This window comes from Prunus avium, chromosome 4 (genome assembly GCF_965620075.1).
Source record: "Prunus avium chromosome 4, drPruAviu1.hap1.1, whole genome shotgun sequence".
Taxonomy (NCBI): Eukaryota; Viridiplantae; Streptophyta; class Magnoliopsida; order Rosales; family Rosaceae; genus Prunus; species Prunus avium.
Window position 1 is genome coordinate 36,871,162 of NC_142287.1, and position 14,890 is coordinate 36,886,051.

At 37.9% G+C, this 14,890-nt stretch overlaps 3 protein-coding genes and 1 non-coding gene across 7 annotated transcripts; 2 read left to right on the forward strand and 2 right to left on the reverse strand.

The window, feature by feature from the left end:
• The first annotated feature begins 1,167 nt into the window (after positions 1–1,167).
• Positions 1,168–5,800, forward strand: LOC110763080 (chaperone protein ClpB1-like). 4 transcript variants are annotated; one of them, XM_021965826.2, is made up of 9 exons: positions 1,168–1,540; positions 1,865–2,017; positions 2,129–2,358; positions 2,463–2,750; positions 2,909–3,234; positions 3,333–3,669; positions 3,761–3,970; positions 4,700–5,101; positions 5,208–5,800. In XM_021965826.2, exons 2-9 carry the CDS (start codon positions 1,876–1,878, stop codon positions 5,265–5,267), a joined length of 1,995 nt encoding a protein of 664 aa, XP_021821518.1. In that variant the 5' UTR covers positions 1,168–1,540; positions 1,865–1,875; the 3' UTR covers positions 5,268–5,800. The 4 variants fall into 4 exon arrangements, with proteins under 4 accessions (XP_021821518.1, XP_088108112.1, XP_021821519.1 ...); XM_088251986.1 differs by having other exon boundaries at positions 1,876–2,017; XM_021965827.2 differs by having other exon boundaries at positions 1,168–1,363.
• A 126-nt stretch (positions 5,801–5,926) lies between these two features.
• PPR336 (pentatricopeptide repeat 336) lies at positions 5,927–7,537 on the reverse strand. Its single transcript, XM_021965828.2, has one exon. The coding sequence runs from the start codon at positions 7,398–7,400 to the stop codon at positions 6,222–6,224; it is 1,179 nt and encodes a 392-aa protein (XP_021821520.1). The 5' UTR covers positions 7,401–7,537; the 3' UTR covers positions 5,927–6,221.
• Positions 7,538–7,619: 82 nt separating this feature from the next.
• TRNAS-CGA (transfer RNA serine (anticodon CGA)) lies at positions 7,620–7,691 on the reverse strand. Its single transcript has one exon. It is a non-coding gene; the product is annotated as a tRNA-Trp (tRNA).
• A 2,732-nt stretch (positions 7,692–10,423) lies between these two features.
• On the forward strand, positions 10,424–14,753 carry TOM1 (tobamovirus multiplication 1). The gene is made up of 11 exons (XM_021965823.2): positions 10,424–10,928; positions 11,293–11,383; positions 11,490–11,542; positions 11,767–11,859; positions 12,008–12,079; positions 12,635–12,707; positions 12,869–12,914; positions 13,046–13,109; positions 13,508–13,561; positions 14,070–14,147; positions 14,250–14,753. The coding sequence occupies exons 1-11, from the start codon at positions 10,773–10,775 to the stop codon at positions 14,340–14,342; spliced, it is 873 nt and encodes a 290-aa protein (XP_021821515.1). The 5' UTR covers positions 10,424–10,772; the 3' UTR covers positions 14,343–14,753.
• The last annotated feature ends 137 nt before the right edge of the window (positions 14,754–14,890 follow it).

Consider the following 14,890-nt stretch of genomic DNA (forward strand, 5'->3'; position numbering starts at 1 on the left):
GTAATTTCGTAATTTACAAAGAGATGGACATGTATTACAATATTAAGGTAACTAGGAACATTGAGAAAGTAAATTGGGTCCTTATACGTGTAAACACAAACGTTTACTATATTAAGGTCTTGTTTTACTCGGTTTTAGACAGTTATGTTCCATGTGATTGTAAAATGCATCCTTAATCTTGTAATATCGAAATTTACAAAAATAAAGACATGTAGTACAATATTAGGGTAAATGGGAACATTCGGATGGTAAATTGGGTCCTTATACTTGTAAACTCGGATATTTACAATACTAAGGTCTTGTATTACTCTTTTATGGATAGTTATGTTCCAGAACATTGTAAAACCCATCCTTAATCTTGTAATATCGTAATTTACAAAGAGAAGGACGTTTAGTACAATATTAAGGTAACTAGGGACATTAGGAAAGTAAATTAAGTCCTTATATGTGTAAACACAAACTTTTACTATATTAAGGTCTTGTTTTACTCGGTTTTGGACAGTTATGTTCCATTTGATTGTAAAATGCATCCTTAATCTTGTAATATAGTAATTTACAAAGATAAAGACATGTAGTACAATATTAGGGTAAATGGGAACATTCGGATGGTAAATTGGGTCCTTATACTTGTAAACTCGGATGTTTACAATACTAAGGTCTTGTATTACTCTTTTATGGATAGTTATATTCCAGAACATTGTAAAACTCATCCTTAATCTTGTAACATCGTAATTTACAAAGATAAAGACATGTAGTACAATATTAGGGTAAATAGGAACATTCGGATGGTAAATTGGGTCCTTATACTTGTAAACTGGGATGTTTACAATACTATGAATTAGGTGAACCCTAATGTTGTAATCATAGTTCAAAAACTTGTTAACAGCTGCCCAAATCTTGTAACTTATAAGTTTTAGGATCCTCTTACAATGTTATGGTACTCTCATATCCAAACTACTGTAAATCACTATCCAATCATATGCCAATTGCCAAACAGGAAGGGCATAATTGCATGACCCTTATGCAATTACATTTTCAAAAAGTGGAAACTTGATAACTTGTATAACCGGTAACCAATTTTTAAAAAAATCTGGGAGCATCATAAAGGACAAATGGTGCATGGTGCACCTGGTGCACTGTAGAAGGTGCCCAGAATAGTGAGCTTTAAGACCCAAGCAAGAACGAAACGACGACTTGGTGGGGATCGTCCAGCCGGTTCGGACGACCGGGTGAGGTCGGTTGGCATTTGGCAGTTAAAAACCTCACTCTCCCTCCTTTGCGCTCTCTTTACAAACTAGTAAGCAAAGGGCTTTAAGCGATCTCGCGGAATCCTCTCTCTCTCTCTCCGATACTACCAAAACAGGTTAGGGTTTTAAGATTTTAACGTTGTACGTGAGAATTAGGGCTTTCTCTTTTCTTTGTCCCTCTCGTCTTTCTCGTTCGTATGCCTTTCCCGTCGAAGGAGAAAACCCAAATTCAACGTCCGTGCGCATCATTTCTGTCAATTTAGGCAGAAATTCCATTTCGTTGCCGAGAAAAGGTAGGAACTTCAAGTCTTATGTTGTTGCGGATAATGTCGGGTTTGGGTTTGTTTTCACAAGTCCAAAAGCTAGAGAATTTAATAAATATAAATGAATCGCGATAGTCTCAGAGCACTTCATAGAAGCCTAGTTCAATTTAAAGTCTAGCTCTTTTCCCATTTTTCTTGCTCTGCTAGCTTCGGGAAGAGTTCTATTTCTAATAGGAAACGTGTGCAGTATTTATCTTTTTTTAAATTAAATTAAATTAAATTGGGCGTGTTTCTTTTGATGGCTTGTCCCCTACATTTTTTTTTCTGACATGAAAATTATCTTGAACTTGTAAGGTTTGACAAAGATGGATACAGAGGAATGGATGAGAGAGTGTATTAAGAAACTCCAATTTGAAGATCAGGAGAAGTTAGAGCTGGCTTATGGTGTCGAAATTGAAGCAGATGCCGTGTTTCTTGCTTGTCGCATCATCATGCAATACCCTGATGGTTAGTCAATTGGTACCACTACTCCTTTCACAATCATTAGTTTGGCAATGCCTTATTATTCGACGTTTCGTTAATTAATTTGTCAGGGTTTCTCTTCTTTTTTATTTTCAGTTTTTCAATTTGATAGTAGAGGAGTTGGTGACACCCAAAAGGAAATTTTGCAAGTTAAGGTGGTTGAGCTTTTAGAGGAAGCTTGTGTAAAAATGAGGGATAAATTTGAGTACTCTAGACAAGAAGAGGATGATCTCGATGTGTTTGAGTACCTGTTGCGTCGAACACTTGTTGAGTTAAATGAAATCAAGAAAGAGAGAGATCCATCCACCCAAAAATGGAGTGATCGTGTAAGCTACTCTTATTTGTTATGGGCAACATTGGTCTTTTTCTGGTCTTTTCAGTATGCACTGCTTTCCAGAGAAATATGTAATGTGGGGTTGGTGTTATTCAGGTGACAAAGGAACATGAAGAATTGAAGGGTACATGGAACCAGTTGGAGATGAAGTGGATGCAGTTACAAACTTCGCGGCAGAGATATGACATCAGAGCTCGAGAGGCACTTTTGTTGGAAAGGATGCACGAAAGGTTGGTGTTCTGTATAAATGAGGCAAGATTAAAGAAGGTGAACAATTTCTCTGGGATGTTGCAATGGATTGATGACCATGTGACTGAGCTTTTATATACAACTCGAAAAGATTTTAGGCATGAGCTAACCGTTAGCTCGCATGTTATTGCGAAGGTGGATATATCTTTTACTTACTCCTATGCTAGAATTTTTCTTCTTTTACTGACAATACTGCATGACACTCTGGGTGACTGGCTTTTTATTACCTATTAGAAATTCAAAAGTGGTGCATTTCCATGGTCTCAATGGTTTTTACGTTAACATTCATGTAGGCAGTGAGCCCCTTGATTGATGCTCCACCACCATGGTTGCTTTCTGAACCACCACTGCTTCAGAACCTTGAACAAAGAATTGCTAAGAGGGTAATTGGACAGGAACACGTCCTACATGCAGTTACTGCTGCTCTGTCAAGGCAGAGGCCTCAGCGACGCCCTATTGGATCCTTCCTCTTCATGTGTGGCTCCGGTCATGGGAGGACAGAAATTGCCAAAGCTTTGGCAGAACTACTTTTTGGAAACAAAGACATGATAACAGAGTTCGATCTGGCAAAACACACAGGTCCAAATTCTCTCTCGCGCCTAATTGGTGTTCTCTCAAGGTAATTTGTTAATTGACTGGAGTATTCTTACATTTTTTTCAGGCTAAAATATTTCCTGAGCTTATTTATGCATTATTTCTGGACTTTTGCTCCTGTAGTCACATGGAGCCAGGCATGAAGGGGGAGCTCTCAGAGGCTGTTAAGAAGAGGCCTCTAGGTGTCATTTTGTTTGACAATGTTGACAAAGCTCATGTGTCTATTATTGACATTCTGGCTGAGATTATAGGTTCTGGTTATCTATTAGATGGTCAGGGGAACACTGTTGACTTCACTAAAACATTGGTAATCATGACAACAAATGTTGGATGTGATAAATTCTGGCCATGGCATTGCAAATGTGCCGACGAAGTTCAAAAGTTCCCTGTCAAAGAAGGGTTATATGAAGATGCATGGGAAACAAAACACAATTACTGTTATTATTCTCTTCTGAGGGAGGTAAGATGTTGGAAGGTCGATTTATATTGTTTTGTTTAAGGGAAACTATTATCATATCACCCAAATGACCTTCGCATCTTCTCTTTCGCAGACAAAACAGCATTTCAGACCTCAATTGCTTGAAAATGTGGATGATGTGATTGCATTTAGGTCTCTGTCCTTTCAGCAGTTGAAGGCTGTTGCTAGGCTCCAGCTAAGGGACATTGCCAGCTGCATGACACAGAAGGGCCTCATCATATACCCATCTGAAGCTGCATTAGATATTATCGTGCAGAGGTCAACTTGGCTTGGAGATAGAATTGTATGTCTTTCATATTCGATGATCTTTCTTATTGGAACTATTGAAAGGAAGAGAAACAATAACTCTATTAGAAAAAAAAACAAACAGCTAGCAAAACTAAATAAACAAGCTTCAGATGCATTGTGGAGAGGAGAAAGGATCCATAGTCTATTTAGCATTTCTATAGACAGATCACCACTGTGCATGCTGCGAGACCTCATGTCTACCATTCCGCACTACTCTCTCCACTTCACTGTCAATTTAGATTTTTTGTTACTCCTAACACTGCACTGACTAAAGCTGCTTCTTTGTGAAATTAGGAACAAATAATGATTTTCAAGATAATTACAATAAAACATTTATATGAGTTATACTCATGCAGATGCATATCTTATTGCATCTTATTGGATATTGAATCTTGTCAGTAGTGCACATGTGTAGACTCTTACTCTTTTCTTTTATTGATCCATCTTACTTTCAGAAATGTTTATTCTGATGTGTAGGGCACGTGTCCACATTTTCATATGTGCCATGAACATGCATCTTATGTCCACACACATACATTTTCAAATGTATAGAATGTTTGAGTTTCTCCTGCTTTTTAATAAATATAATTATCAAACAGCTCTTTTCCAAATTTTGTGCAACATTGATCAAACATATGTTCATTGCACCAGACAATAAGCTTTCTTTCTGATTGTAATTGAGCTTGGGGTGTACAACTTTTAATTGTTTCTTTAATTTTAACAGAATGGTGGGGAGAAAATAAGGATGTGGCTTGAAGAGAACTTGGTCCCTGTGCTGTTCGAGAAGCTTGCAAAGAACGGGATAAATGATTTTTCTATTATATATATTGAAGCCTCAGCGGAGACAAACCAATTGTCTTTCAGTTGGGCAAATTGCAGACATTCACTTGAAGAACAAGATGTTAATCAATTAGCATCTTTGAGGGAATTGAGATTGGTGTACCGTAAAGAGAAAGAACGGGCAAAGAACGTCTACATTCTAAGAAAAATTCACAACAAATTAATCACTAGTGCTAATGCTGAATTGGGTCATTCTATTGCTGTTGTTCAAGAGCTGATTAATACAATTCAGGATCTAGTTACAATTCCCAGTGGTATCAAGTCCTTCCTCGACAATCCTAAAATGGTATGTAATTTTGTTTTCACTGGCATTCACTCTTGCTGAATATTTCTTAATTGACTAAGTTCAGTATGGGTGAATATATACTTACACTATTCATGACTGTTTTTAGGTGGCAATGGCTGCCTTGAACGAGGATGAGCTTAGGCAGAACAAGAGGGCTAAAAAGTGAAATGAGGGTTGAGTTGCTAAGAGATTTGCCGGCGAGGCGAATTACAGAACTTTTGATCTGAGTAAGCTAATCATATGAAGAAGCCCCAAACTATGATGTTTGAAGCTTATTGGAATGCCATTAGCTAACTTGCCTTTTTGGGTATGGCATTGACTGTTACAATGTCAACATGAGTCTTCGCTGCATCCCATTCCTCAAAGGGACTTAGCAAAGACAGGATGAGCTGAGAGGATTCTTGAGCTTTTACTTCGCCAAGCTGACTGAAGTCCCAATTAGATGTAAATTGTCATAGGCATCATACTAACCAAACAAAAAGTTTTTTTTTTTCTCCAACTGTTACAGCAAAGGATTTACTGGAATTTCTTAACTTTGTTTTATGAGAACATAGGTTTTAGTCACGTTGTAAAAGTCTCAGCAGAATTCATTTCAGGCGACGATCGAATGCATGTGTATAGACAGCTCCTAAGCACTTTTGTTCCATCAGCCACTCATCATAATCTGATTCTGATCAAAGCCTTATGCTAAGTTGTTAAGATGTTAAGATGTCAGCTGCGCAGAATTACTCGATATAAAGTGACCAAAGCAACTTCAGTAATTGAATTGTTGATATAAATTTCTAGAACTATGGTCATTCAAATGTATGATGGTTACAACATTCCTTTGTAGAAAAAATACTTCTTTTTTTTATTTTTGTCTATCTTCCAAGACATTCAAGCATCCACATAAAAGCCAATCGGCACTACACAGAAATCTAAATTTATTTGTCCAGAATCCAGCTGCAAATGTAAATAGGGCATCAACAAAATTTCCTAAACCAAAAACGTTCAAACAGAAGTTTATGTTATGAGAAAGAAAGAAAAAGCCCATTTCATACAAATGTTGCCCTCATTTCACTTCAAACTTCCTGGTCTAATCTAATTAACGAAAGCATATCAATAAACCATCTTCGCTTAGTTACTGTGGCAAGTCAGCTTCAATTTCATTCCACTGATCTTGATTTACTGTGAATCTCTCCTTCATTTGCCCAACAAGCTCCCGAGCCTCTGATACCTTGGAAATGCTCACAAGCCCTTCCACAAGGGACTTCATCGTTGCAAAATTCGGAACCCAATTCTTCTCAATACTCTCCTTAGCAAACTGCAAAGCACTCTCAAACTCCCCACCTTTGCATAGAAAGTGAACAAGAGTATAATAGCACTCAGAATCAGGCTGGAAGCCCCTGTTCACCATATTCTTAACCAGCTTCTTTGCTTCATCCAAATTGCTTTCCCTGCAAAACCCATGAATCAAATGGCAATAAGTGACTGCATTTGCCTTCATACCCCTAGACAACATTCCATCTAACAATGCCTTGGCCTCCACAGACTTCCTCAACTTGCACAAACTCTTGATCCTAATGTTATATGTACTAAGCCCAGGTTGAAACCCATGCTTCTCCATCAAATTCGTCACCTTCCCAACATCTTCAAACTTCATCTCAGTATAAAACCCTGAAAGCAAATGCCCAAAAGTATTCGCATCCGGCTTCACATTCTTCCTCTCCATCTCGGCCAACACCGAATAGGCTGAGCTCGTCGAACCAGACTCCGAAAACGCCTTGATCACATAATTGTAAGTATCCAAATTGGGCTCAATCCCATAAACTTTTGGGAACTCTAGAAAAACCCTATTTACCTCCTTGTAATTCTTGGCAAAAATGCAAGCAAGCAACAGAGCGTTGAGCGTTTTCACGTTCCGAGGGATACCCATTTCGTCGCACTGTTCGAAAGTGCGAACGGCGTCGTCGAGCATATCGGCCTGGCCGTAGAGGACGATGGCGTGGGAAGCGAAACGCTGCGTTTTGAGGTCGGGGCGGGAGACGAACAGGTCGTCGAGGAATTGGCGGATGAAGTCATAGTGGTTATCGTCTCTGAGCTTGTTGATGGCGACGGAGAAAGTGACGCGGTCAAGGTGAGACTCGGGGGTTAGGGACGCGGTTTGGCAGATTTCGAGGATTTTAGTGGGGTCTTTCTCGGTCTTGAGGAGAGAGAGGGCAGCTCTGGTCTTGTCCTTGGTGGAGACTGAGGCGGCGGTGGAGAGGTGGCGAGTGTGGTGGGCGAGTGTTGCATGGCGGAGGCGAGATAATAGAGACATGGGTTTTAGAGAGAGAGAGAGAGGGAGATGGGAGCTGGCAGGGTGCTAGGGTTTTACAGAGGGATTGGGTTGGGAGGGGTTCAGAGAAGGAGAGCGAGTGAGACTTGAGGCAATGATTTCGGGGATGATCTGCTGTGGGTAAGAAAAGTGTGAGATTGGTGAGCTCGTTGTGAAGTTGAAAAAATAAAAAATAAAAAATAAATTGGGGGTTAAGGGTATTGAACCCGACGTGAATCGAACACGCAACCTTCTGATCTGGAGTCAGACGCGCTACCATTGCGCCACGGATCCCCGATTGGTTGTTGATGCAATCTTATAGAATTTATCAGAAGGTGTTTGTTTTTTGGGGATTGTTGAGAAGGGATTTTGTGTGTGTCTGTGTGTCTGTGTCTGTGGCTTCTGTCCTAATAAAAGAATCTAATCTGATCTGCTTTACTAATTTAATTTCATATATTTTTTTCAGTTAAGGTGCACTTAGATTAACGAATGAAGTCAATCAAATACTCACATGGGCTTGCATGCGGCCGGTCTCTAATTTTTATATAATAGTTTAGTACCTTCAAGCTTTTTTATTTTTTTCATTTTTGGGTTTTATATTGATTTGCAATATTTGACCTTTTTTTTTTGTTATTATATTATTTTTAAAATGAGAATTTCGTTGGCACATGACTGACTGATGCCAAATCAGTATTGGTAAATAGAATTATGTCGACATGTCCTTTTTCGGAAATGAATAATTTTACATTTTCTACTAATGTATTGATAACGAATTGCAAGAAAACGACATCCACACCACCACATCTATGTACATGTGGGGAAACGACATAATAATTAAATAAAATCGCATTACTAACACTTAGTAGCTACCATGATCATCTATCTACTTTATTTCTTCAAAGTTTAAACTACAATTCAAAGGGTTGCTTTAAAATGTAGTCAAAGTCGCGAAAGGCAATGGGAAACTTTAAATTTTTGCATATGTCTGCGCATGTAGCAATTAATTCATACAAAAGAAAGGCACATATTCTTCCAACCTCATTTCACATCTTCTTTGTTTGTTTGTTTTTTTCCTCTATTTTAGTATCTACCAAATTTCTGTTTTTCTTTTATTTACATAACAAAGTTAGCGACATAAATTACATAAATTACCAATATTAATCACTTAATCCACAAACCACTTGCCGTTACAACTTAAGTCCTAAAATAACAAGCCATGGTGATATGGTGCCCCAAAAAAAACAATGTTCTTGCTATTAATTAAACGATGAGGCCAATAAGGTCTAGCTCAATGAAAAATGGGACTTTATTTGCAAACTAGTGGTTTTATGTTCGAACCCCCATAACACTTTAATAGTGTGTGTTTGGGAAACCCCCTTGCATAGCAATTTATTTAGACTATCGATTGTATATATTTTTTTGTTGGAAAAGATGCTTTATTAAAAAATAATAAGCACCATAAGAGTGTACAAAAGATAGCACTGAAACATCCAATACTATCCAAAACCCAAGCATTAGAGACATGAACAAATGCATGATCTTAAAAAAGACTTAAGATTTGGGGTTTAATGCGTGATTTTAATGGCAGGACGACATCTTCTACAAAAAAAATAAAGAAGAAAAAAGAGAAAGCCTGAACACCCCTTCGATCTGCACATGGAAACCGGAATGCCACCAACAGAAATCATCACCCTACATCAGAAAAATAAAATCAGAAAAATGGAGCAGGACCAACATTTTCTTAAACATGTACCGCCCATATTGGTGTAAAATCCTCGCTTGTTCCACCTTTGCATCAAAATCGCATCGCATGGAGAATTAGTGGTGGTGTACTTGATGAAATTGAATAAATGAGTTGGCGCAAACCAACACCGCCAAACCGTCCATGCCACGTAATTCTGGCAAGAAACTTCTCGTCACCTTCATGTGAAAATAGAATTATTAGCCGACCAATCAATGGTGTATGGGACGGGAGATGCAGACCCCACCGCATCGGCGAATCTTCTAACGCATCTCCTCACCTGCATCACGTGATTATCAGCCTAACTACGTTGTAAAATCCTTTTATTTTTTTGGTGAAGGCGTTTTCAAAATTTTAAATTCAAACCAACTAATTCACAAATTTAGGCGCCATGGTTAAATTTCTTTGCCGCCTAAACTCCATGTCAAAGAAAAAACACACACACATATTCATTTTATAATGCACATCTATATAATTTTAGTTTTAAATTCAATATATTTTTTTAATTATTTATTTAATTTGTATACAAATTATGTCGAAGAAAAAAAAATTCTAACATAAGACATAAAGCATAAGATTAATCGTTCGTAACCACTTAAACTATAAGACATAAGACATAAAATTATGCATTTAAATGTTACATTTTTTTTACAAAGAAAATTCATGATTCACAAGCAAGTCTGAATGTTTTATTTCTGTTATCATTTTCGATAACATCTTCACATGGGCGGCTTTTTTTGTATACTTGTTTTTTTATTATAAAAATGGGAATGGTAATTTGCGACAGGTTAGAAATTATAAAAAAAGGTTAACTGTTTGGAACTAGAAGCATATGCTCTCTTCTTTCGGACTGATGGTGGAAGTAAATTTTCCCCAAAAGTCAAAAATCAAAGCCCGAGTTTAAAATATGTTTGTACATGTTTAAATACCATATAATTAAATTTTTGATATATATATATATATATATATTTATAGACTTTAAATGAATTAAATTTATGAAAATGAGAATTTGAACTTGAGTGTAAGAAAAGGGATTCAGTCCACTGATGCGTATGTTTGTAAAATCGTAAATAAGACTCGTTTCCCATAATTAGGACAAAAAGGGGCTGTTTCATTTTTCAACGTCCCTAAAATAATAAGCACAAATAAGAAAATAGAAAGAAAAAAAAAAGAAAAAAAGAAAAAAAGAAAAAGCGCAGAGAGAGACAGAGGGAGTGAGGATAAGAGCAGTTAGTTATAGTTTATTAAGTAAGACGAGTACAAGTTTACAACCACCACCACTTGCGAGTTGCGACTGTAAAGAGAAAAGAAGAAAATGAATTGAATTGAATTATAGAGGCTGGAAGACGTGAGCGTAGAAGCTTAGGTGAGAGCGACCAAAGCATGGTCTGTGGTGTGCGTAAACAAAAGTCCTCCAAATCCCTGAAAAGCCCACCCTATCTCGATCTCTCTTGGACCGTCTGGTAGGGGTAGTTCTGGTAGACCCCCCCTTCCATCTTCCTCTCTCAGTCTCTCTGTGAGCTGTGTGCTTTTGCTTTGACGAGTTAGGCAGAGAGGTTCTCTGTTCCTTTCTCCGCTTCTCAACATTTTGACCTTCGCTGAGCTTCTCGGCCTCGGAGGAGCTCCCGCCCAATATGACGAGAATGCCATTCACATTCACCTCCGCGCCCATGGAGCTCGCCTATTTCCTCTCCAATTGGTGGGACGAGATCAACGAGAACACCCGATGGCAGGACGGCATCTTCTACGCTCTCTGCGCTGCATACGCCCTTGTCTCCTCCGTCGCTCTGGTCTGGTCTTTCTCTTTCCATCTCTCTCCAACGAGCTAAAGATATTCGTGTGCTTGTTAGTTTAGCTTCTTATTTGGTTCTTCAGTAGCTAATTTTGTATGAATTTCGAGATCGGAATCATCAATAAGCTGGAATTTATACAATCACCCCGAAATTACATCAAACATTAGCATGGTTCGATTTAGTTTTGTATCCGTAGTTCAAATTTTAGATAAAATTAAGTGCCAACAACTGTCGCTGTTGATGTACAAAACTAGCTGGATTTAGTGCACATGTTACTAAGTGCCACTTGTTTATCAAGAAAATTATGAACAGTGTTTATTATGAGTATCCTAAGTTGATTGCTTGTGTTCGTGATGCACAGTTTCAACTAATAAGGATTGAATTGAGAGTGCCCGAATACGGTTGGACTACGCAGAAGGTTTTTCATCTTATGAACTTCATTGTTAATGGAGGTGATACTCAGTGCATTATTCCCATTCAGAGTCTCTCCTGTTATTCTGTCCTTTAATTCTCAGTTTGAAATTCTTTTGTCGTCATTGTTTGGTGTTGCTCTTGCAGTACGAGCAATTGTTTTCGGATTTCATCATCAAGTGTTTGCTTTGCACCCGAAGGTTAGTTTTGTAAAGCTTCAGTTAGTTCAAATCTTAAACCTACCCCTGTTATCCCACTTGACACTTCTATTCACTTTTTACATCTTGTTAACTGTCCATTTTACTTTGGGGGTTCTGAGGGACATTAAGGCTCTGTTTGGTTTATTGGAAAGACAAGAACATAAAAAGAAAGCAATGAACCTTGGGGTTGTATACTAAAATTGGGCAGCTGCATCTTGAACCAGGTACTAATATTGATCTTGTTGGATCTTCCTGGACTGCTGTTCTTCTCTACGTACACACTTCTTGTTCTCTTCTGGGCAGAGATATATCACCAGGTAACAGCATGTTTCCCTAATTCTTTGCATGGTAGTAGTGTTAGTGTTAGCCAGACTTCAATTCTACTGTGGTGTACAACTTTTAAATGTGGTTGTTTCTTTTGATCAATGAAGACTTCTGACTTCATTTCTCACTATAAATGAACAGGCAAGAAGTTTACCAACAGATAAGCTCAGGGTTGTTTATATTTCAGTCAATGCTGCAATGTACTTTATACAGGTGTGCCCCATTTTTGTTTTCTTGGCATGCTTCATCACGTGGTTTCTCTATATCCCTTGCTGTTATCATAACATCTGTGTCTGGCTAGTATGTTTTTTTTTCCCGTCTATGTGTGTTACTTACATAAGCAGCCCACTCACCTTCCAATCATTCTTGCTTTACCAATCTCCTTGATCTCCGGTTGCTTTTAACTTTGTAATCATTTGCTTCATCCTGCATGTTCTTTCTCAAGAAGGTTGGGGAAAAAAGTTTTACAACTGTCGAAATATTGGGTTTTGCCCTCCTAGGTTGAATTTCCTACCCATTTTGTGGCTAGGTTACATAGAAGAGAAAAGACATCTTTCTGGTTTGCCTATTTAATATACAACTGTAGTTTTTTTTGAGCAACCAGGCATGGGACAGGCTTGTTGATGATTCAACTCCTGACCACTAGGGCACATGTCAACTTAGCTGGACAGTGTGCTTTAGAGTTCTTAGCATAAACAGGAATAAGTCCCTTAAGGAGCTCTTCAGAAATTTTAATTTGCCTTATGATATATGTGTGTTTCCCTTCAGGTTTGCATCTGGATATACCTCTGGATAGACGACAACAGTGTAGTGGAGTTCATTGGAAAGATATTCATTGCAGGTAAGGCCTGTTTCGAGTCATGCAATAGATTTCACAGGGCTCCCATTATTGAGAATGATTGTTTTGTCATCTCAAAGCCTTATGCATACTTGTTATGCATACTCGTCATTGCTTCTCTTGTTTAATGAGAATACTCATTATTTTGTTTGTTTTTGTCTCAGCTGTGTCATTTGTGGCTGCCCTAGGATTTTTGATATACGGAGGAAGGTGAGTGTTCTGCATCGTATTTAAGCATATGGAGCTGTGCTCATTCTGTTAGCTTACTCCTGGTTGTCTCTGTTTGGGTGCCTGTGCATTTGCATTTGTAATGGGTGGATTATTATAAACAATGCGTTCAGGTTATTTTTCATGCTGAGACGCTTCCCCATTGAATCTAAAGGGAGAAGGAAGAAACTTCACGAGGTTTGTGCCTTGCCTATATATTTTGTCTATCAGATTAGAACGCCTGATTGCTAGATTTATGGCACATAATCTTCTTGGCTAGATTTATTCTGAATGAATGCAAAGTCTATTCTTAGGATATCGTTTAGATATGTGCATGCAGAGGGCAGTGGATTAAACCTTAGTCAGTTAAAACACACATACAATGCACAGAAATTGGGAGGGTTTTTAATTATCTTGAAATATGATACCATCATAATTGCTTGCAACCAACTTTTTTGTTTTTTTTAAAATCTTCCTTTAAGCATTGTGAGTATTATGTAGATCAAGGTTCAAGGTTAAACTAGCGAGAGAAACTACAGCAAAAAAAATCATTCTGTTAACTAGTGCTATTGACTAACAATTGGTTGTCATTGCAGGTTGGATCTGTTACAGCGATATGTTTCACTTGCTTTCTCGTAAGATGCTTTGTGGTAAGCTTCAAACCATTCTATGCGTTTGTAAATTCAAAGAAACCTTCTCTTGTATTCTCATAGAAGAATAGTTAACATTCTAGTCTACAAAGAGTTCTCTTTGTGCCTGTGAGCTTTTACCCGGGAAATATCTACATTGTAGCCAAACAAAACGAAGTCTCGGTAGTTGCAAGATCCCAAATAGGAAGTACAGCTTTGGTGTTTACATCAAGTAGAATAGAAATCAAATGAAACCCACGAGAGCTATAACATTTCTTCATTAGCTTTTACGCTATAGGACTCATCTGAGGCTACTAGGGGTGCATTAACAGTTCTGCTTCAAACTAGTATCAACTTTTGAACTTTGACCCAACAATTTTTAACTTAAGACTTCATATTTCTTTGTTCCACTGGTAGAAAGTGATAGTCATATGACCGTACGGCTTTCTTGATTTGCTTTATAAGGTGTTGCTTTTATCAGCGTATATTGAATTTTCTGGGAGTTTCATTAACTCGATTCAAAATGCAGGTTGTCCTATCTGCTTTTGATACAGATGCATCACTTGATGTTTTGGATCATCCAATTTTGAATGTGATCTATTACATGGTAGTGTATTACGCTTGTTTATTTGTACAGCTATTTCTTGTCCTATTCTTCAAACTCTTTTACTTTTTCCCCTTCAAAACTTAAAATATCTGTCCTCTGCAGCTGGTTGAGATCCTGCCTTCAGCTCTAGTCCTTTACATCTTGCGCAAATTGCCCCCGAAGAGAGTATCAGCTCAGTATCATCCTATCCGTTAGCCTGGTCTATCTATTCTTTGTGTTAATTTTGCCCCCCCTAGTAAAATTCTTTACGGATTGGGAGTTTGGTGCTAATGAAATTGAGCGACAGTAGGAAAGCCAGAAAAACAGACCAGAAGCAGTATTCTGGTGTGGCTCATGATGCCGGCATTTTTTTAGATGTATGTATATTACACGGCTCTCCGGAGCTAGCCAAGGGAAAATAGTTAAATTAATTCCATGGTTATTTTGACAGTTAGCGGTTTATTTGATCAACATGTGACAAAAGGAAATGTTCTTGTAATTTTATTGTAGGTGTTGTTTCTGTTTGTTTTTAGAGTTTCACATCATGGTTTGTTGAAGCAGAAATAATGCTTCTCTTTGCCCTCAGTAGACAATTGATGTGATATAATATAAAGTACATTTTTTTAATGCCCAGTGCTTGATGATCAATCGATACGAGTGTAATTAAGGTACTCTTCCGTCCATTAACGGCTTGACCATGTCGCCAATACAACAATACTTGAGGCCTGCTGTGGCTTGCTTTTCCTTTTCCTTATTTTTCATAG